This window comes from Dryas octopetala, chromosome 6 (genome assembly GCF_963921425.1).
Source record: "Dryas octopetala chromosome 6, drDryOcto1.1, whole genome shotgun sequence".
NCBI lineage: Eukaryota > Viridiplantae > Streptophyta > Magnoliopsida > Rosales > Rosaceae > Dryas > Dryas octopetala.
Genome location: NC_141371.1, coordinates 17,876,128 through 17,899,807, shown reverse-complemented (window position 1 = coordinate 17,899,807; position 23,680 = coordinate 17,876,128). Strand labels below are relative to the sequence as shown.

At 37.0% G+C, this 23,680-nt stretch overlaps 2 protein-coding genes and 1 pseudogene across 2 annotated transcripts; all 3 read right to left on the bottom strand.

Moving 5' to 3' along the window:
* Positions 1 to 281: 281 nt before the first annotated feature.
* Positions 282 to 1,670, bottom strand: LOC147282967 (ethylene-responsive transcription factor ERN1-like). The gene has a single exon (XM_086248422.1). The coding sequence runs from the start codon at positions 1,376 to 1,378 to the stop codon at positions 488 to 490; it is 891 nt and encodes a 296-aa protein (XP_086104548.1). The 5' UTR covers positions 1,379 to 1,670; the 3' UTR covers positions 282 to 487.
* A 6,849-nt stretch (positions 1,671 to 8,519) lies between these two features.
* LOC147282966 (protein MAINTENANCE OF MERISTEMS-like) lies at positions 8,520 to 10,238 on the bottom strand (annotated as a pseudogene).
* A 2,602-nt stretch (positions 10,239 to 12,840) lies between these two features.
* Positions 12,841 to 23,343, bottom strand: LOC147282965 (uncharacterized). The gene is made up of 20 exons (XM_086246991.1): positions 21,997 to 23,343; positions 21,470 to 21,673; positions 20,595 to 20,699; positions 19,717 to 19,782; positions 19,448 to 19,612; positions 19,222 to 19,296; positions 18,951 to 19,102; positions 18,616 to 18,751; positions 18,455 to 18,524; positions 18,219 to 18,346; positions 18,064 to 18,120; positions 15,860 to 16,045; positions 15,673 to 15,765; positions 15,064 to 15,149; positions 14,917 to 14,983; positions 14,771 to 14,837; positions 14,539 to 14,675; positions 13,724 to 13,815; positions 13,523 to 13,589; positions 12,841 to 13,386 (listed from the first exon to the last, which is right to left on the bottom strand). The coding sequence occupies exons 1-20, from the start codon at positions 23,218 to 23,220 to the stop codon at positions 13,222 to 13,224; spliced, it is 3,342 nt and encodes a 1,113-aa protein (XP_086103117.1). The 5' UTR covers positions 23,221 to 23,343; the 3' UTR covers positions 12,841 to 13,221.
* Positions 23,344 to 23,680: the final 337 nt, after the last annotated feature.

Sequence of the window (23,680 nt, the reverse complement as noted above, 5' to 3'; positions counted from 1 at the left end):
TGTCCTATGTTTGGTGCAGTGCAGGACTAACAAGTTGGAAAATTAATTTTTGAAACAAAATCATAAATCCCCATATTTAATTTTCCTACTGTTTCAATTTTCCTACTAGATCTATGAATGTGAAATTGTGACATGTCAGATTTACATTTGTCCAAAGAAAGTTGATTTAAACAATGGGGGACATATGTATATTCAAATCAACATAATTGCTTAGATAGAGATATGATTGAGGAAACCTTTTAAAAAACATTAGTAGTACTTCTCCATGTATATATGTTTCTGCAGACATTAAAATCAGCAAGAATAAGTTAATAATACAAATAAAAATATCCATCTTTATCTCTTAACAGTTTCTCTGTTATTATAATCTGGTCCTATACCATAAACCCTTAAGAGTTTATAGTGAAAGAAAAAAGTTGACAAGAATTACTGAAAGTGAAATGGAGATGAAGATTCCAAGGCTTGGTAGCTGTTAAAACCTTCATATTTAGCAGAATAAAGAGCATAATGGTGGAAGATCCCACAGAGCTTCATTCGGATCATGAACTGTTTCCATATACTCCTGCACCCCATTCATTGCATATAGTGAAGCTGATATCTGTCTTTCAACTTTCATCCTTTCGAATTCAAACAACCCCGAATCAGCTTCAGCTGTCTCCGTGGACAAGGCAGCTGCCTCTTTTGGCAAATCAAACACTTGTTGAGCAAATGAGAACTGGTCAATCATACCGGTTTCATTATAGCTCCATGAGAGATTGGATTGAGATTGAGAAGAAGTACTACTCAGCTCAAATTCCTCATTGCAGTTTATCAAGTCTGGCTTGTACACATCATCAAAAAACTGAGAATCTTGATGAAATACCTCATGATGACTAGGAAGGGAAGTACCATGATCACCACTGCTAGTGGAGGAACTAGTACTAGTAATGCTAATGCTAGTGTTTGATATGGGGGCAGAGGCATGAGCAGCAGTACTACTATTATGCTGTTGTTTATTGCCTCCTAATTTTTTTGTGTTAAGAAGATTACGGATGCGAGAAGCAAGAGGTGAATCCAGAGAGACATGTGTAATGAAGTTGGTGCGAGTGTTTGAGCCACGAAGAAGGCAAGCGGCTTCATCATAAGCTCGAGCAGCCTCTTCAGCAGTCTCAAAGGTTCCAAGCCACATCCTTATCTTTTGTGTTGTGTCTTTGATCTCAGCTACCCATCTCCCAGAAGGCCTTTGTCTCACCCCAACAAACTTGTTTGTGTTGTTGTTGCTTCTGTTTCTCCCCTTCAGCTTATTACCACCAACTTTGCTTATTGGAATGCCTGCTGCTGCAGATTTGTTAGCTGGTGGAAATGGAAAGTGTTTCTGCTGTTGGAATTGAAACTCCATTGGAAATTACTTGTACAAGGAAATTAAGTTGGTTGCGACTTGGGAGAGAGATAGAGAGAGACAATGAGAGAGAGATGGGGTATGATTTAATGAAGGGGACTTGACAAATTGAATTGGAAAAAGGAATTAAGTCTGTATTAGTTTAGCTCTCAATGGTAGTGGAGAGCTTGTCTTCATCTCCTTGTTTGCTTGCTGATGGGGATTTATATATTGAAGGGTTTTCTGAGTTTTCTATAAGCAATTGGAACATTTAGAGCTGTCTTTTCTGTTTGTTATCTTATGATATATATTAATCTACTGTTATTGTAGAAACATTTTCTATCAGAAGAGACTTGTACTTTTTCCATATGTACAAGTTTACAACCTTACTTGTGGAGGGACATTAAAGGTATTAACACAAAAATAGAAGGGTTACCGTTTAAGGTTGTGTAGGGGTAGAGGTTTTGGAGACTTGGACCTTGTCTTTTCTCTCCCTCTCTCTCTAAGTCAAAATTTGACACAAAAGTCGTGAAGGCACGACGGGCTGCCACTTGGAGGCACCAGAATGATGTTCTAGAGAAAGCACAAAAACAAAAGGGTTAAACCATATATGGATCCTCAAATTGAGGTGAGAGACCTAGTCCATGCTCATTGACAAGTGCACATATAATATCTTATTATGGGTGCTGCGTTTGTTGCACTCCTTTACATCACCGGACAAAACTAGTTGTTTTCTCATATATTATTAGTATATTCTTTGTTATTTATATATGGTGAAAATTAAAAAAAAAATGACTTAAACTTTGTTCATGTGTCAATTTAGGACATGAATTATGAGTTGTATCAATCTGCCTCCTTAACTTTACTTTGAATGCCAATATGCCACTTCCATCAACTCAATTGCAAATTTTGTCCAAAAGTTATCCCATGTCACATACGTGATCACTTTTTTTAGGGTAAATTCGTCTTTCTACTTGTAATATAAGTCCATAGAAATCAAAGCACTTCACTCATGTGGCTATTTTTTGGATGAAAAATGTATCTGAATTAACATAAGGGGCAAATTGACTTTAAAATTAAAGTTAAATGAGTACATTGATACAATCCATAATACGCATCATGAATTAAAGTTTAAGTCATTTTTTAAACATTTTCCCTTATATATAATGTGTTTATATAGGTACAATAATCATTATCATCATCGTCACCAACTATCCAATAAGTTCATTTAACTAAGAATGTTTAGTTGAAAAACAATAGGGATCGTAGTGCTTTTTAAAAATATCTAAGTATGTGCTATGTGCTTCTATATATTAAGAAAGATCCAATAGTATAATCGAAGCACACATTAAAAGCAAACATTGGTTAACGTTCTAAACCTCATGTTTAGAGGCACACAACAACTGAACCCAATTGAGCCTTACACATGGAGGCCTTTTGAGTGTGTACCCTTTAATCTACTCATAAGCATATCCTTAGGGTAATGTCCAATAGGACAAACTTTGTCAATGTATTTAGATGGAAAAATTAAACTCGATATTTAGAGAAACATTGAGATTTGAGAAATTATAATTTTTAATTTTCTTGTTTAACATCACTAATAAGAAAATTTTGAAATTTTTTGTGAAAAGAAAAATATCAAATTTGATGTTCATAATTAAGAAACAAGACACCCATCAGGATCACCACCACCTTCAACAACATTTTTGCCATCTTGCTACTGGCATTACTATCACCACCACCCTCACTTCGTTGACCACCACTAGTGGCGTGCCACATAAGGACCCGTGGGGACGCAAGCCCCTCTCACATTTTTTGATTTTTTTTTCTTACAAACTTTTAAAATAGATATCTTTATGTTTTAAGTAAATTACTAAAAAGTCCATTTTAGAACCCTTTGCATAAAAAAAACTCACCTAAAAAGTTAGAATGATAAATATGTTCACTTTGTATAAATAAAGTCCACATTCGGTACAAATAAGGGTCAGTTTGGTATTGCTGTGAGAAAAAACAGCTGTGAAATAAAGTCAGCTGTAAAGTAAAGCAGTTGAGTGTTTGGTAAACTATGTTTTCAAAAGTGATGTGAGTGCAAAAAACAGTATCAAAGTATTTGGTAAATGTTAATATAAAAATGTTGTAAATGTGTATAATTACTAAAATGGACATGATGCTGAAAGTGCATTTCACTTATTTGTTTGGTAAAAATAAAATGTTTTTTTACTTGTTTTTAAAATTTTTTACTACAAATTTTTATCAGGATTAATTTTTCTAAGAACAACATTATTAAATAAGTATGCATATTATTTTTTTAGGTATATTATAATTTTAATCGTATAAATAAAATATTATAATTAATTATCAAAATATAAAATATAACTAACAATAGACATATTTTTTAATTTAAAATAAACAAATAAAAATTATAGAAATCAATGATGGTATTATGGGTAAAATAAAATATTCATTATTACTGTGGGGAGTTGAGAATTGTGAGGAAAAACAGTTTTTTATTTTTTTACCAAACACCAAAATTGTTGTAGGTGATTGAGAATTGTCATCCACAGCAGCTTTTGGGTCCTCCACCACAATCCCAAATGGGGCCTAAGTCCATGTTATGTTTTTTTTTTTTTATGGATTTTTTTTAAAAAAAAAACTAAGAAAATTGTCACAGTAACAATGATTGCTACTGCCAAACAATAAAAATTAATAGATGATTTTTTCAATTTAAATAATTACTACCTTTCTCTTCTCTCACATGACTACCTTTAGGGTGCTGTTATTCGGACCCAACTTTTTAATTAGTAGCCCTAACAACTTAATAAATTATTATTTTACAATTTTATCCTAATGTAATTGACTATTAAGAACAAACATTTACTTTTAAAATTGAAAAAACAATTAACGTAAAGTATACACAACATCTTCACTCATTTCTCCAACATTTGTACACACGTCTCATTTTTATCAAAACTCTAAGCCCTACCACACTAACATTCTTTATATCAGGGCAAACAAGCAAAATATTGATCAATGGATACTCAAATCGCGATTTTGGAGTCTTCAAACGAGGTATTATCGTAACTTTTTCGTGTTTTTTTCCCAAAAATTTCGTATATTTAGAAATTGAAATTGCATCATATTCGGCACATAAGTGCCGAACAATTAAAAGAATGTTCGGCACTAAAGAGCCAAACAATAGTAGGCATGTTCGAAATGATTCATCAGAACATTTTTTTTTTTATTCGAATATATTTGTTCTGTATCAACTAACCGAACACCACTACAGGTGTTCGGCAGTATAGAACCGAACAGTAACTTGTATGTTCTGTTAATGACAACTGAACAATACGTTACATGTTCGACATTCAGCGATCGAACACTGTTGTTACTAACATATTCATGCTTTTTATTCATCAGCAACAAGATTTGTCCATCTGATGCAGCGGTGTTGGGACAAAATGTGGTTTGGACTATAGTAATGACTTCATAACCAACGAGGTAAATAAACTTCTGTTTTAAATTGTTAGCTATGAATTATTTACATTGCTTTAACAAAATAATAAATGTGTATACATAGGCGTTCAAAAGTCAAGATGCATTGGTCAAGTGGACTCGTGCACAAGTACAAAGGAATGGTATTGTAATCATTATTAAGAAATCTGATGTCGGGGGAGTTGGTAGATTGAAGAGAGGCATAATTAAATTTGTTTGTGAAAGAAGAGGTCAACCTGTAAAGAAAAAAAATTATTGTAAGATCAGATAACAATCCAATTGAAACAAAGATGTGTTATGAGAAGTCCGATGGTCAGGAAAAAAAAGCGTTCAAGGCCCTCAAGCACGAAGAAGTGTGATTGCCCATTTCTATTGAAAGGTGTGAACATTGATCCTAGGGATGAGTGGAAGCTTAAGGTGATATGTGGGGTGCACAACCATCCTACTGCATATCATAATGAAGGACATTTTTATGCAAGGTGGTTAACCAAAGAATAGAACACCTTGTTGGTTGATATGTCCAAGACTATGGTTGCCCCGAGGGACATATTATTTACTCTTAAGCAAAGAGATGAACTCAATGTCAGAACCATAAGAACAGTCTACAATGCAAGACAACGACAAAGAGTGATTGAGTAAGTTATCTGAACACAAATATGTAGACTAGCATCGATAATATTATCACTTATTTGTTTTGGGCTAACCTTGTTAGTTCGATCTATTACATGTATTTTCTCATGTTTTGATAATGGATTGTACATGTAAGACAAACAGGTTTTGGTTGCCACTCTTAGAGATTATAGGAGTGACATCCACAGATTTAACATTCTCTGTTGCATTTGTTTATTTTGTTGGTGAGAAAGAAGGCAATTACACATAGGCCTTAAGTAAATTGAAGAGTGTGATGAATGAGAATTGTCTTCCAAGTGTGATTGTCACTGATAGAGAGTTAGCACTTATGAATGTCATTCATATTATTTTTCCTAGCGCTCGACATTTATTGTGCAGATGGAATATAGGCAAGAAAGTGTTGGAGAAGTGCAGAAATTTGTTTGATCATAAAGACAAGTGGGAAACGTTTCTATCGTCATGGAATATATTGGTTTTATCAGATATGAAAGCTGAGTAAGAAAAACGTCTATGTGAGCTGAATAGAGACTTCAGCGTATATAATGATGTACTTTCTTATGTGAAAAACACTTGGTTGGATGCGTATAAGGAGATGTTTGTGGCTGCGTGGACCGATACTTGTATGCATTTTGGTAACACAATAAAAAACAGGTAAATGTTATTATTATTTCTTTATGGCAACTACATATATAGTTTTGTTTATTAATATTAATTAATTTTTCTCTTTTGGTTGTTATGAATAGGGCGAAGAGTACGCATGAAAGGCTAAAGAAACAACTTAGCACAAGTCTTTACAGTTTTCAAACATTGTAGACCAAAATTCATGTCTTATTAGTGTTGCAACACACTGAAATAAAAGCAACATTTGAGAGAAGTTGAACATTTGTGCAACATGACTTCAGGAAGGAGGAATTAAGGCAGTTGATAGGTTTCGTGTCACAAAATGCTCTCAAAACAATTGTGTGCAAGTCCATGAGGATGGAATACATTGAGACTAATAGTATAGCTTGTGGTTGCACCATTCGACGAACACATGGATTGCTATGTGCTCATGACATGGTAGAGTACAAAGAGGTTTGCCGCCCAATTCCGCTCGATTCTATTAATCCTTATAGGAGGAAATTAGATTTGGTTCATGTCCGGCAAAATAGTGATCCCCTGATTCCTCCAATACAAGCACAAGTAGATAGATTCCTGAAGTTGTATAATGAATGCGATGAAAAGATGAAAAGACATTTAAGTATGAAGTTAGAAGAGCTCTTCAATCCTGCATTTACAGCACTTACAGTACCCCCAATAAAGATGAAGACCAAAGGTCGTCTAAGTAAATTTGATACTTCGACTCGTCGTAGGCTGTCTAGTTTTGAGATTGTCCAATCCACTCAAGATAGTCATTTTCCAACAGGCACGACTGGATCAATTGGTAAGAAAAGACCATTTAAGCCAAAAGCTCAACCTTCCAAGTTTCCTAAAATTTCGGTATGTACTTACTTACTTTTGTGATATTTGAATATTCAAGTTATTATTTGCATATTTTACTTATGTTGGTTTTATAATGCAAGTGTCCAAAAATAGTCATCTTCCTACACCAACTATAAATACTAAGAAAACATTGAAGTTACCGGTATGTATTTAGAGTATTATGTGTAAATTATTTATCATTACACACGTAATGTTCATAAATTCTTATGTTACTACATTATACAAGTGTATAGGTATGAAAACATTGATCTATCCCAATTGACGCAAGTGTATAACAAGCAGTTTCGGGAGTCCATTAGACCATTTGTTTTAGGGGTGAAGGATGTCGAATCTGATGGTAATTGTGGCTTTAGATCAATAGCTAGACTACTAGGCTTTGGGGAAAATGAATGGCGTAAAGTGCATCATGATTTATTGAATGAGTTGTGAAAAAATGTGGATGAATATCAATTAATATTTTGCAATTGCAAGAAACTCGTTAAGAATGTTGAGTACAGGTTGAATCATTTTGATATAAGTTATGCACCAAAAGATAAGTGGATGATTATGACATAAATGTGACATATCATTGCGTCTTGTTACAATGTTGTATTGATGCATATTACTGGTGGACAATGTCTTACTTTTCTTTCTATGAATAGTCATCAATTACCATCGATTGATCGTCGTGAGATTGTCATTGGACACTTCAATGGTAACCATTTTGTGCAGGTATTACATATCAATCAATGTCATTGATTGTCGTTGTTATGAGTTTTTTGTTATGTTATCCTTGCAATATATGTTCAGAAATTTATTTGTTTCCATATAGGTTTATATGCAGCCAAACCACCATATGTTAATAGTTAATAGTCATTGGAACACTTTTCGCCACCCACATGCAAAATTATGATACAGCACAGACTACATTGAGCGTATTCTTCAGTTTAGACAGCTTAATGGTGACGATAACTCTAATAGCTAGCGAAAATATTATATTAAATTGATATGTACTATGGTGTGAAAACATTACATTTATTTGTTAAGTTACAGATTAATTGACTAGTGAATTACTTTCTTCATTAATATTTATTTATTAATTCCTTTAATTTATTTACTTAAAAACAAGTTTTTTTTTTTTTTTGTCAACGTACTTAAAAATAAGTTAAATAATGAAAATTACATATTATAATTCATCCATAAACAATAGAAATTAATAATTAACATATAATAGAATATATAATAAAGTCATAATCCTAAATAACTAAATAACCAAATACAAATAAAACAACAAATAAGCATCTAGTTATGCTCCGTGATTCGTGGGATGACAAAATCTCCTACGCTGATACCCACGTGTGGTCGACACACGGGTACCCTCCAAAATATGTTGGATGGTCTCCACTGCCTTATAAAACCCTGTCAAATGTCTCACAAATTCATCGCGACCAGCATTTGACTATAGGTTGGGTGATGCCCAAGGCACTAGCTATGCACTTTATTGAAAATGAACAATAAATCATTATTTAAATGAATTGGAAACCAACATATACAAAATAATAGTAATTGAAATAATTACCTATTTTGGATTCAACCTTGCACTAGAGTCCACTGTGAAAGACCTACGTTCGGGGTGGTGGATGTACGGGTGAGTGATATTATGGTACCACACCATATACCCTGAAACGCAATCTAATGGAAACGTAACTAGTGCATTACGACTATCTCCGGACAACACGTGATATCGCCACCTCGCCCAAAAGCCATCAACATAATCATACATGACCTTATATGATTTAGAATCGACACTCCGTCTAACTCGAGAAGGAGTATAAGACTCATGGGGAATAGTCTGTAAGCGATGAAACTGCCTTAGAACTCTATCAGGATAATCAGGCTCAACAATATCCACACATTTGAGTATCCCTGAATAAAATGTTATCTCTAGTAAGGGATGATGAACTCTATGGCCATGGTATGGATCCCATATAACCTATAGCCACAAAAAAAACAAAAAAAAAAACAACAACATGTTATATCTGTAAGACTTATTAATATTAGACAACATAGATAAATAGACAAAATTGATAAATTCTCAACAATAACATACCTCATGTACCTCCAATTGATCAAGCATTTGTCGCATAGCCTGCACGTGATCTAATGATAAACCTGCATCCTTTCGTGGTTCTCAACGATAAACATGTGGCTGCTCCTCTGAATAACCTATCACCAAATGAGGAGAAACAATACTCTTAAACTGCTCATATATTCATGCCTCAAGTAATGTCATATAGCCAGCAATCTGCCTACACCCAGCCCTCGAGGCAACTCCTAACTATCGATATAGATATGTCAACCCTTCAGCTCCCCATGCATACTCTCCAACTATGCTGATATTGGATAGAAGACTAAGGTATATGACATTAACCCTATTGCCAATCTTGTCCACAAATAGCGTGCAACTTAATATATATAACGATATGCTCTAGTTGCATACACTATAAACTGTAGAGTAGAAGCATCAGATACACCCTGAAAATTATGCCTCAACCACTTAAATGTAACCTCATTCCCACGGTTACGTGACAACTCTGCAAATGCTTCGTCAGTGGTAACTCCTAATGATCGAACTAAAAAGCCGCTTCGACAATTCAGGTATATATATAGACCTACCAACCACAGGAATACCTAAAATGTTTGAGATGTCATCCAACGTGATCGTCATCTCACCGAATGAAAGTGAAAGGTATTGGTCTCAGGTTTCCATCTCTCACAAAAGGCTGACACAATAACCTTATTTGCAGTTCTGTATGAACAGTTAACTAATGGCATCAACCCAAACTGCCTAATATAATTCCAGAACACTTGGTTTGGAACTCTTGAATCAAACTGCCATCAGCAAGTTTACTTGTATGATTTTGCAATTTGAGGGGTTCACGCTCCTGCAAATGTAAATATGCAAAATTAAGATGAATACGACATGACACTTGAGTCCATATTAGACAACTTAATATAAGTTATTATAAATTGATACCTTGTTAAACCAAATAGAAGCCTCTACATGATTTTTAAAACTTTTTAGAATAGACAGATCTTGAGGACCACCAGGAAATGGCTCATTGAGTTCCTCATCGCCACCACCAAATGGCTCGGGGGCAATCTCTTCCTCAGAACCACCCTCATGCCTTGCCTCATGCTCTATCTCATCCTTAACCACATCTTCATTCCTATGAGTACGGTTGTTTTTCCTCCTATTTGAGGCCTTGGTGTGCACTCGAGAAGGACCTGCATCCATATCTACAAATGCAATGCAAAAATATTAAACAAATATAAAAAATAAAACACAAGAAACTGTGTTCGATTACTTAGCAGAACAAGTTTGAGTTTGTTCGGTTGTACCTTGCCACACTTATAGGTGTTCGGCCATTTTATACCGAACAATTCAAGTAGTGTTAGGTTATCGACGGCCGAACAAGTGCATGACATTTATAAAAAATTTCTTTGTTCGGTGGTATATCGCCGAACCTACAATGTAGTGTTCGGTTGCATCGCACTAAACATTCTCTAGGTTGTTCAGTAAACCAGTGCCGAACAATACTCGAAAATTTTCACTCCAAAACCTTCTTATTCCTTTCAAATTCGACAATAATCACAAAAATATCCCAAATAATTTAAGATTATGCACGGAAATGTACCAACTAACTTAAAACAAAGCCCTAAATCTAATATTTAAATAATATAAACAAAAATTAGAAAACCTAGAATGCAAAATACCTTAGCTGGGTGGTAGTGGTGGACGGTGGGGATGATGGGCAGCGACTGCAGGTGGTCGATGCAGGGGCGGCGGCTTCAGGGGAGGGCTGTTAGAATGCTTGAGGGTGAGGATGTTGAGTTTGGGAGGTGGTGTGAAGATGGGGTGTCGTTGGTGTCTTGGATGAGTGTATTTTTTGTTTGTTTTTTTTTTTTTTTTTTTTTGCCAATTGGGTATGTGTTTGTTGGGTTTATTTAGTAGAATTGTTGGGTTTAATTATTGGGTTTCAATAAAGATAGTTTAGGAAAACATGTTGGGTATACTAATAAGTTTTAATATTTTTTAAAATAAAGATGGGTGTAAAGATAATATTGGGACTACTAATTAAAAAGTTGGGTCCAAATAACGGCACCCCTACCTTTATCTTCTCCCAAGTTTTTCTTCTCTTTTCTCTCATTTCTCTCTCCTCTCCATGTCTCTCTTTCTCTTCTTTCTTTCTCCCTTCTCTTTCTCTTCTTCCTCACGCGGGACCTCTCTCCCTCAGACTAACTTCCCCCTCAATTTATCTCTCCTCTCTCTGTCTCACTCTCTCTCATATATCTCTGCCTCTCCTCTTTCTCTCAGCCCCGAAACCCAATCCCCCAGCCTTGACCGCTGCCCTCCCCCTCCCCCTACATGCTCTCTCTCGCTGCCTCCCCCGACTGATGCCAGAGGATCGGCTAGATACCGATTTTTTGCAACCGAGCGTTATGTTTTACGATGCAAATTACAAATTTGTTCTCAAATTTTCCAAGCATCTCCCTTTTCCACTCTGATTTTTTGTTTCTCCCTCTCTTATTCTCATGCTAATTCCTATCACACATTATTATTCTCCTTGGTTAATATTTTGCTCATATAAGTAAAAAAATTAAAGAATGTGAAGAATATATTAAGACTTAATGTAACAACATAAAAATTAACTTTAATTGCTAAAAAAACAAAAAAACTTGCACTGTCTAAGGCTCCGCCACTGGCCACCACCCTCTTCAAACTACGTCAAAACAAGCATCTCCTCACCAAATTCTTGTTCAAGTGTCCACAATAGATACCTTCAACTCCGCAAATAATTGATACTATGGTAATGATAATGTGATGGATATAATGCTCTGGAAACTCTCCATAACAATGTTGAAGACTAACTATTTAAAACCTTAATAGTTTTTCAACCATTGATGCACAACAATGCATACAATTCTAATCGAACTTCATGTTTTTATCCGTTGAAAATGCTTCTAAATACATGAATGTCATTCTAGTATCTTTGAATATGATGGCACATGGTCCGAGAGTAATTGGCAGTCTTGGAACTCTATATAGAATCGACTTTATATCATACACATAACTCAATATGACCACTTGTGTTTTCGAAAACATAACATACCAATTACCAACACAACGTATGAATTCTTGATAAGGGGTAAGTAAAGATGGATATTAAAAGTACTTAACCAAATTCCAACCCTATTTAGTAAACATGGACATTTATGCTTTGCGCTATGGTTCCTGAACCTTCTTTTTATAAATTCTAGTAACCCTTCTATTTACAAATTCCCAACAATATTCACCATATAAAAGAAAATAAATTACATTCCGGTGACTCGCTCTTTTACAACATAATACACTAGTTTCACCCCTATAGACTGACTACACTGTTGGTTCACCTCTATAGTACAAGAGATTGCAAGTTTGCATTTCCAGTATGCAGCTAGCCTTCATAGTAAAGGCACAGGAAAATCATTTGCCTCGATTATAAGAAAAATCAAATATTCAATTCTTCCGGCGAAGGCACGCTTGTAAGCTTTAAATATACTGGATGAAGCAGCAGGTTCCACAAAAGAATTGCTTCAGGGTCCGACCAGCTTCTTCAGCATACAAGAAGCATTCATCCACAAATTGAAAAAAGAATACAAGCGTCCCGAAAATCCTCAAAAATGTTATAGGAGGGGGAATAAAAAGGAATAAGAGTGGACATATATGTGTTGAAAATGAAGACAGATAATCGAACTACGTTCACTTTTTCATTACCAAACCATAAACCACCAAAATTGCTACAAGATGTTTTAATGACACCCCTTGACCTTCAACATACAAAACTAAAAGTCACCAATGGACAATCCTTTTGTTGCTTCAATTTTTTGTAGCTTTGAAGTACTGGAACATGAATAGCACTCTATAATATACACACTGTATCGCAAAACTTTCACTATCCCTAACTTCTTTCATCCTCAACCAACTAAACAATGCAACCATGCATTGGTGCCAAACCACACCAAATAAATTATGGAACACGTTATGGAACACAATATGGAAAGAATGCACTATCAAAACACAGACCAGACAGCTGCTTCTCCAAGCAATCATATGCCAACCAATGAAGATGCAGGAGCTTTCCCGGGGAATGAAACCACATATCCACCAATGCAAAGGGAAATATAATGACCAGAAGCAGCAGTTCCCACAAACAAAAAGCAATGCCAATGCAAAAGAATTATGATGAGAGTATAAATTGCAACGCAAGCTGTTGCTGGGGCTGCAAGGATGACCAGGTTGATGCTAGGGTAGAGGGTGGTAAAGTTTGCTGAAGCTGCCTTAATAGATTAATCATCCGACTAGTAGTTTGCTCTGTTGCCAATTCTTTACCAGCGCATAAAACCTACACCAAATTGTTTTAATTGATTGATTGATTGATTGAGAGAGAGAGAGAGAGAGAGAGAGAGAGAGAGAGAGAGAGAGAGAGAGAGAGCTAGACCCAATATTTCACAAGATAAATAAGCACATAAACACTATACCTCAGCAAACACCGCAACTATTTTGGGAAGATACTGATTATTGGGCCCTAAAAGCTCTCTATCAGACCTGAAAACAATTGTTTTTCATTATATATACAAAATTGAAAAAGGCAATGAAGAATACAAAACATTGAACTCCAAATCATGCAAACATTTTTCTCTATTAACAATTCAACATGTTCAAGATTTTCAGAGTATTACCTTTCAACCATTGAACATAACTGGTCATGAACAACCTTGGCCTCAATCAAATCACCTTTTATAGGCAAACAGCTTAACCAAGCAGGGATGAGCTGCCAAACAAAATAGATATAAGAAACAACAGAAGGGCCAATGTTAAGTATCCACTACGGGACTTGAAAATGAATAGAAAAGGCCGTTATGAGTAAAGGCAGGACAGAAAATGCGAAGGCGCTAAAAGGAAGTGAACAGTAGCACATAACACAACTTCTGGTACATAGGCCTTTGCCTTCATCAAAGAATTGAAACCCCCCAACAGTAATAATTTGACCATTCAGTTAACTTTTAAAGACAACAGTCAATTAGCAAAGCAAATGGCCTAGACACTTTGAATGGAGCCTCAGCGGGTTAATCAGATGCATCTAGCTTTTTTTACACCAACAGCCTTCGCCTGCCAATAAGCCATGCTTATGCATGGAACATGCAGCCCTTCCATGAAGTTTGATTGGGTCAAGCTTCATAGACAACAACATAGATTGGGTATTTTGGAATTCCTCTGATCAAAACCCAGAATACAAATTCCTTGGGTTGAAGATAGACAAATTTGTTCAAATTTATGAGCAACACTACAATGAAATGCACTCAAACAAACACGTCAAAGTTAGTCATGACCCCAAATAGACTCACTGACAGAAATTGAAACCCAGCAAGCAAACGCGAAGTGTCAAAATGAAGACAATCATCTTGGAGAGATGATGAAATGAAAATCCCACTTATATTAGCACAGAAGTAGTTGAAAAAACACAGAAAATTTGAAGCAATAGAATATCATCTACCTGTGTTGCATCTATACTATCACGATGGAACTGGCATATTTTCCCAAGAGCTGAAACAGCATTATCATATGCCATCACGTTGTCAGTATGTTGTGCATTAGGATGCCTGATTACTATATCCAACCTAGAAAGAGCTTCTGCAGAGGCAAAAATCGAAAAATAACATCAATCCACAAACATACAAAGCAAACAATTTCAAATGGAAAAGGAAACCAAGAGCAAAGATACTTACCTCCAACAAGAGGTTTAAACACAGATCCACCATACTCGGCACAAATACCAACCCCGTAAACAGCTGCCTGAAGTAGTTGGTTTTGTTAATAATTGTTATTATGAAAACTGAATATGCACTATGACACAGTTACTAAGTGTACAAACCTGACGAACATCTGAACTTTCATCATTGCAAGCTTCCAAAAGGAAAGGAACATAGGTGTCATAATATCTGTTTCACCAATATGTATAAGGTTACATGAGGAGAAAACGCGTATCAATATTCCAATATAATACAGTAAAAAGTCTTACTTAAGAGCTGCTTCACGGCAATGCTCTGCTATATCATCAAATATACAGACGGCAATTCTCCTCTCCTCTGCAGTTTTATCCTTGCCCTGCTCGATCAATAAACTTAATCAGCTAATATCTTTAACTTCAAATCATACACTCGAACAGGTAAGGAAATAAAAAAATGCCCCTAGGGAGTAGGGGTGATTTCACTCACCCAAACAGTTTATAAGCCTTTTAACACCCAGTTTTCTTGTCAACTCCCAATAACTAAAACACACCACTTTTTAATTCTCACATTTAAACACACATTGTGTTTCATAAATCAAATAATTAAAGAAATTAATTACTTAAAAGTAAAATCAAATAATCCACAGATTGTCATAAAAATCACCTCATACAAGAATCTCAATAGTAAAATCTCATAATAGCAATAATAAGTACTTTCTAAACTATTTTATACACAATAAAATCTATGTGTCACATGAAACTCATATGTCCATGTGCTAGTTTAAAATAAAAAAGAAAAATTACCATAGCTTTAAAAGAGGTCAGCATACAAGACAAACAAAAACAGGAGAGATGGGGGGGGGGGGGGGGGGGGGGGAGAGGATGCAAGAAAATACTTACCAACATAGGAGTTATGTAAGATGAAAGCTCATCGAAGAAAGGCAAGAAAGACGCCTTGAATGTCTTAATCAAAGTTCCCAAGCAATCGCCAACCTTCACAAGGGAAAAAAATTGAACATAGAGAAGATCTCAGTGATCATTTATTAGAATATAAAATATTAAAAATAACCACAACCAGAAAACATACTAGATCAAAAAGTTCTTCTTCTTGTTCATTTTCTTCCTTAAGCAGTTCCCCTTCTTCGGCATCGAAGTCCTCTGCTTTGGCCCTTTCTGATCGCTCTTGTTTTCTGGATGAGCTAGCTGTAACCACCTGCTTGATCTCATCCACAATGCACCTAACTTGGTTTTCATCAAGAAGTTGTCCAGAAATCTGAAGAAAGAAATGCTACATTTAAATAGGTCCAACTTCATCAAGTACAGAAGCAATACTCCAGGAAATGGCAAACCTTGTAGTTGGAAGATTAGAAATACATACTAGACTGCTTAGCATATATTGATAAAAGAAAGAAATTCAGAAAAGTATATTTTGGAAAAGATTAATTTTTGAATATCCTTCTGGCATAGAATCTGACAAATTTCATTTTTATTATGCGTAAATCAAATAAAAAAAGAGAGGCAAACAAGGGACATAAGAAGTATACAAGGCTAAAAACGTCAAGAAACCATAAAATCTAGGAAAGGAAGAATGGACTTGGGGATAGTAATATAGAGAAGCTTGTGAAGTACAACTTGTGCTATTGAAGGAGCCAAGATTGACACAAATTAAAACAAAGAGAATTAAATTTGTTTCACATGACAGAAGTCCACTATTGAGGCCACACCCTTACATAGGCATAAATAGATAACATGTTAAGCAAACAGAAAAAATATCCAAACACTTGACTCCTTTTTGTTACTAAAAGAGGCTTATCAATGGTGAACCATGTCTTCATTAATAATTTCTTTTTACTGTATTTTTTTCATTAAATTCATAAGCTTAGTGGAGAATGAAACTTATAAGGGCAAAGAAAGCTATGTTTGCAGGGAGACTTAGGTGTGCATCTTAGAGAATCATGAATTTGGAAATACAAACAATGACATAATTTACAACCTTGTTCTATTTTTTAAGAAAACACCATTAAGTTTAAATGTTAGGATTGAAGTAGCAGACTTACATTATTATCTAGCAGCACAATATTTTCTTATTAAGGCACAAATCACTACAACAATTTCAATGCCATTCTATAATAAAATTGATCAGATATTTAGTTGTGCTAAGTACAAATCAGTATTTTTTTTTTGAGCAAATTACAATTTAGTACCTCAACTTTACATGTTGTTTCAACTTAGTACCCCAACTTTCAAAACTTGCAAAAAAGTACCTCAACTTTCATTTTGTGTCAAAATAGTACCTCCGTTAGTTTTTCCGTCAAATAAACCGTTATCTGCTGACGTGGCAGGGGTATTTTCGTCATTTTCTCTAAATTTAAAAAAATAATAATATTTAAAAATAATTATAATTTCTTAATTTCATAAAAAAAAAAAAAAAACAACAACAACAATTCCCAGCCATCCCCCCCTCCCTTCCCCGCCCCCCGCCCATCCCTACCCTCCTCCTCCTCCTCCCCGCCCCCACATAGCCAGCCCCCCACCCATCCCCTCCCTCCTCCTCCTCTCCGCCCCCACCCAGCTAGCCCCCAGCCATCCTCCCCCTCCCCCCCGTCCTCACACATCTCTTCAGCCAAAGTCGCGGACCGCATCGTGAAGCTGTTCGCGATCGACGTCGACGGCCGGAAGCGCGAGGTGGTGGGGCTTGCCAGCCACACCCTCCTGAAGGCACTGGCAAACTGCGGCCTGATCGACCCGTCCTCCCACCGACTCGAGGTTATCGACGCCTGCTCCGCGAGTGCGAGGTCAACATCGCGCAGGACTTTGGCTGAGGAGATGTGTGAGGACGGGGGGGAGGGGGAGGATGGCTGGGGGCTAGCTGGGTGGGGGCGGAGAGGAGGAGGAGGGAGGGGATGGGTGGGGGGAGTGGGGGGCTGGCTATGTGGGGGCGGGGAGGAGGAGGAGGAGGGTAGGGATGGGCGGGGAAGGGAGGGGGGGATGGCTGGGATTTGTTGTTGTTTTTTTTTTTTTTTTTTGAAATTAAGAAATTTTAATTATTTTTTTATTAATTTTTTTAAATTTAGAGAAAATGACGAAAATACCCCTAACGTCAGCAGATAACGGTTTATTTGACGGAAAAACTAACGGAGGTACTATTTTGACACAAAATGAAAGTTGAGGTACTTTTTTGCAAGTTTTGAAAGTTGGGGTACTAAGTTGAAACAATATGTAAAGTTGAGGTACTAAATTGTAATTTGCTCTTTTTTTTTTTTTGAGAAGAAAGTAACGGATGCCACAAACCTGCACACACTCGTTCAATGCATCTAATATGCTTGCACAAATTTCTACCTCCGGTTCCTGCACACCAAATGCAGTTCAAAGGCATCAAACGCACGATCACTTATAGTATATGATTGATCAGCATTAAAGACCAAATGAACCAAAGAAACTAAGACCTTGTGTAATGCCTCAACCAGCGCTGGTACTATGTAATCAGACAACTGCTTTATATAGGACTCATTATGACCTTGAGACTGTCCCTTCTCTACAGCTAATTTGGCTGAACGCAACAACTCCGGCATCGCTAAAGACAAAATAGATAAATAATAAGAAGAATTTCAGTAGAGCTCCAAAAAAATCTGATACAAAAACAAAAAAAAATTATTAAATTAAAGGCAGGTCTAACTAATACCTGAAACAGCTGCCTTTCTAACTTCTTCATGGAAATAAAATTTGAGAAGAGGAACCAACGTTGGAGCAACCTACATTAACTTAAGCAGTCATTATCTACTTATTGAACTTGATAAAAGCATGGTAAAATAATCCCCGAAAAAAATGTGAATCATCATCAACCTGATCAATCCATGGGAAAAATCCTTCCTTCAACTCATCAGCATAGCAACATAGCATGTTACAAGCTGTAGCTTTTTCCTCCAGGACACTAGTCCTGATCCCTATCCTTTTATCCCCAACAGTAATCATTTCAATGCTGTATTAAGAACACAAAAACCGTCAACTACTGAAGTTACATAGATACTTTTCAACTTCATGTATTTTCAGCCAAATGTGTAAGATCTAAAAAGTGCTGTTTTTAGGCATGAACAAAACCACAAACAAGAGCGCACCCAATACATGAAGACTACCAGGAAAAAAAATTATGAGTTTTCTAAGAATAAACTTTAACCAACCTATCATCATCTTCATCAATATCTGCATCTGAATCTGCAGAAGTAATAGTTACATCAGGTTTAAGCTGAGCAGACTGAAGCAAAGAGGGCATGACAACATTCATGTAGGGGAGAAAATCCTGCCCAAGGCATTTGCAAAGTCGGGCCCATGCCTGCAACATAATTAAGCAGTTAGTTTATTCAGTTTGCACATCCACCTTCACTTATAAATAGTTACTGAATAACAAGATTAGAATTTTCCATGTTGTTTCTTAAAGTTGGAAGAACGTACTTGTAACATGTAGCTTGTTGTAGGATCATCTGCCTCCATTTGAGAAACTTGCAATGACATCAAGACTTCCATAACCTTGAAAAAAAAACCAAACAAAACAATAGGACCACCATTTCTTCCATAACCAACCAGAATATCAACTAAAGAAATAGATAGAAACAGATGGACCAGCATAAATATTAACCACAAAGGAAATCAGAAGGTATAACATGTTATTTATAATAACCTGCTTAGCGTCATCCCTGAACTTTTCCTTTCCAACAGCCATTCCGACCAAACTAATACACTCCATGGATTTGGCACGTAGCATGCGATTAGATTTGTCATTTGCATTAACCAAAATAGCTTTCAAGTAAGGCATTACAGCATCATAATATTTCTGGAATTGCTCCTGTTAATATAAATATAAATGCAAATGTCAAACCCAACAATCAATGCAATCTAAAATAAACTGAAATTGGCAGCCTGAATATGGGTTCTAACATATTTAAGTACCTGTGACGAATCAGCAACTGATGCCAAGGCTGTTAAAGCTCCCTCCTGCACCATCTGCTTCCCATTCTGGGAACAAAAACAAAAAAACATATAAATTCAGAAACAAATATGCCATTTACACCAAGAAAAGAAAAAGTTTCTCTCCACACTAAGACAATAGCATTAGACAACTTCATCACTGCCACAAGGTAATAATTCTTTACATTTTTAATTCAATGGCTCCAATTTCAACTCAGAGATGCAAAATGCTAAGAGAGAGTGAGAATTGAACTCCAAAGGTGGCATTGTGCTTTGATACTTCAAGAGAATTCCGGGACTTGGTTATACCCCATAAAACTTACTCTTCTATTTTCTCTGCAACTTCCAACCTGACTCTACTATCAAAACAGTCTTTTATTTCTATCCTCAATCAGCTTATTATCCATGGTTTCTTCCCGGTACTCTTTGTTCCTTCTCTATGTTCAATTTAATAAATGAGGGTGTTTATTTTGTGTCTCCTCTGATAATAGTAAAGTTAAATTGCTTTTATTATAAGACCTAAAGTCAAATTTTGAACAGCCATTTACTGACTCAACTCCATAATTATCTGAGCCAAATTATGGAACTGACTAAACAAAGAGCCATAATCCCATGATTAATCACAATATTTATCTGGTACAACATATTTCTACTGTATAGCTCCTAGTACCATTATGACTCTGGTTTTCCCGTCAAATTGTGAAAGAGAGACTGTGATCTTAAAGCCTCAAAGCATTTTGAAAACACCTGACCTTGAACTAAGCCTTTGAACACTTTTTAATATAAACATCTTCTGTCAGCATATGCCATACAAATGTCATATTCTCTATGTGATATTGCTTAATAGGAAGATTACGTACCTGCAGAAGTACAAGAAGCTTGCTCACAATTCCATCCAGGTAAGGTGTCAAGATATCTGGGGTGCAATTTTCGCTAAAATTGAGTACTGCTGAAGCAGCATGGGCCTGTAACATACAAATACAGATAAGCCATCACAATGATACCAATCTGAAAGTAAATAAGAAAATCAAAAGAATGAATTATATGAAAATGGCATGCCATGCTTCTTAATGACATTAAATAAACACTTTCTCATCAGAAGATGAATAGGAACCACCAGGGAGCCGAAAATTATAAAACTAAATATCTTATCAGGATGCAAAGCTAAACGAGACGCGTGAATATCATGACAACGATGTTACTCTGGAAGTAGAAAGGAGGTCAAAAATATAAATTATATGCAAGTGGTGTGCCATGCTTCTTAATGACATTAAATAAAAAAATTTCTCATCAGAAGATGGAATAGAAACTAAGGGGCCAAAAAATTACATAACTAAATATCTTATTAGGGTGCAGAGCTAAAGGAGAAGCATGAATGGCATGAATGCCAAGACAATGTAAAGTATTGAGGAGAGGGGAGGACGGAAGGTCCAAGGTATAAGTACAGGACCAAATTTTTAATCACTTTAATACATTTTATACAACCATATTCAGTAATTTAAGAATCAGCATTAAATGATATTGCAGGACCAAAATTTCAATGACATCAATTATGCTCCATTTTTCAATATAATTGTGGCCTAATTTATTATTAGCATTACCAAGGAAAAAAAATGAAAACAACAATTATTACAGTTTTTTTATTAAGCAGGAGAGGTTGGGTTAAAGGAGCATGCAGCCTTACAAGAGGGTGCAAAGGAAGCCCTAGTATTGAGTACAAAACAGAGTTACAAACCTGTACTCGGGGATTTTGGAAGTCATCCATAGCTCCAGCTAATGCAGGCAGCACTCGCTGGTGATACTGCACTTGTAACTCTGGGCCTAAATCCGTTGACAATTGCCCAACTGCATTAATTGCTGCCCATCGCACACGTGGGTGGGGATCTTGGAATGAATTCAGTACCATTGACACTACCTGTTCAAGGTTTTTTATCATTACCTGAATCAATAAAGACAAAGGTTAGAGCAGGAAAATTGAAAGAGAATATAACCAGCAGATGGGAGCATGAACAGAGAGGTTATGTATTATTAAAATGTGTTTAAAACGCATAAAATCATCTACAGTAATGGCAAACCATTCTGAAAAATAAAAAAACAATGACAAGTGTCTGTGTGTGGCCATGGCTCAAATTAAGATTAATGTCCGCAAAAATGAATCTAACCTATATAATCTACCCAGTAACAATTCAACAATAGACATCTAATAAATTAAGCATAGAATCATAAAACTCCAACATTGGCAACCCAAGTTAAGTTTTATACCTTGGAGCAACCCTCGGCAATCTGTGCAAGGGCAATGTGAGCCGCGTGGTGCTTTTGCCATTCGGGAGCAGCCAAGTAAGCGGGGAAAAGCTCAGAAGCAACAGGGACAATAGTATTCCCACCCAACGAAATGGACAACCTATCCAAACACTCCTGTCCGAACCCGTAATTGCTCGTCTCGCCAGCATCCTCATGCTCAGTATCCGCACTGTGCCACATAGGATCATCCTCAATGTCCAACAACATGTTCATCAGTATCGCAAACAACTTCTGAATGAACTGCGGCAACTTCCTCATCATCCCGGGCGCCCTCTCCCTCGCCTCGGCCAAAGTAATCACAAACTCAATCGCCAAATGCCTCGTCCCTTCCTCCAAGGACTCGGCCTCAGCAATCTGAAGCATAGACCCCACCACATCCACCAACTGCCGCCTCAAGAACCTCGGTTCAGTCCCGGCCAACTCGATGAGCAACTCCAGAGCCTCTTGGGCCGTCGCCTCCTGGCCGCAATTCAAGGCCTCGGTCAAAGTCTGCATCATCAGCGGCAACAGGTCCTGGAACCTGTCCCTATCAGACGCGGTCGTCAAGCACTGAATAAAATTAACCGAGGCGCCTAGCGCCGCGATTCTCACATCAGCGCTCTTGGCGGCGCTCGACAAACACTGGTAGAACACCGAGTGGAGCGTGGTCAAGTGCGGGACTAGGGTTTCGCCGATGTAATGAGCCAATTGGGCGAAAATCAAAAGAGCGGACTCTTGGAGCTTGGGATTATCGGAGGTGACGCACTGGAACATGAAGGGCAACAGCTCCGGCCATTGGTTATCGGGTAGAATTCCCGAGGCAAGTTCCGAAACGGTGTCGCATAGCTTCTTGGACATGGATTTGGTGGATTCGGTTTGTAGACAGGAGAGGAGTACGGACTTGAGGGTGGACTGAGTGGCAGCGGTGAGGCGGGGCCAGAGGAAGGAGTCGTCGCGGGTGAGCTGGCGGCGGAGGAGGATGACGGACATGGTTCGGGCCTCGGGTTGGGCCGAGGCCTGTAAGACGTGGACCAGCTTCAGTAAGAGACCGTCCGGGTGGGCCTGCTTGCAGAGGTTGAAGAGGGCCTCGGCCTGGGATCGTTGCTCGTTGCTGGAGGACATGAGATGGGAGATTAGGGTTTCGAAGTGGGCGGGCTCCGGGCCCAGAATTATGGCCAGTTGCTGCTGAGTTGGATCGGCGGCCATCGGAGCGAGTTAGGGTTCGGCGGGTACGAGAAGGGATTTGGTCGGAGGCTTTTTGAGAGTTTGAGTTTGAGTTTTGTGTTTGTGCCTCCGAAAGATAAAGAGAGAGAGAGAGAGAGAGAGAGAGAGAGAGAGAGAGAGAGAGAGAGGAAGGGAGGGAAGAGTTGAAGAAAACAGGAGGGTTTGGTATTTTGGAGGAGGTTTTTAAATGAGGGGTTCGGGGGCTTCTCTCAGGTTCCCTACTATACTTTTGCGTACTGTGACCAATAAGACGGGTTTTTTGCTAAGAAAATTCTTGAATATGTTTATTATGTATTATGTATATCTACTAAACAAAATTTGTAAATAAATAATAATATTATTCAACATAATTTCACTCAAATTCATTTAAGAAATAAGAGTTTTATTATTTTGGGTATGACCCATTCAAAATAGAGTACATTTCTTGGCTCAAAGGAAAATA

Excerpts from the sequence above, each read along its gene's own strand:
- LOC147282967 (XM_086248422.1), bottom strand. The coding sequence starts at position 1,378 with ATGGAGTTTCAATTCCAACAGCAGAAACACTTTCCATTTCCACCAGCT.
- LOC147282965 (XM_086246991.1), bottom strand. The coding sequence starts at position 23,220 with ATGGCCGCCGATCCAACTCAGCAGCAACTGGCCATAATTCTGGGCCCG. Across the intron at positions 21,674-21,996 it reads TTGCCGAGGGTTGCTCCAAG|GTAATGATAAAAAACCTTGA; the intron begins GTATAAAACTTA and ends TTATTGATTCAG. Across the intron at positions 18,752-18,950 it reads ATTGATGAAGATGATGATAG|CATTGAAATGATTACTGTTG; the intron begins GTTGGTTAAAGT and ends TTCTTAATACAG.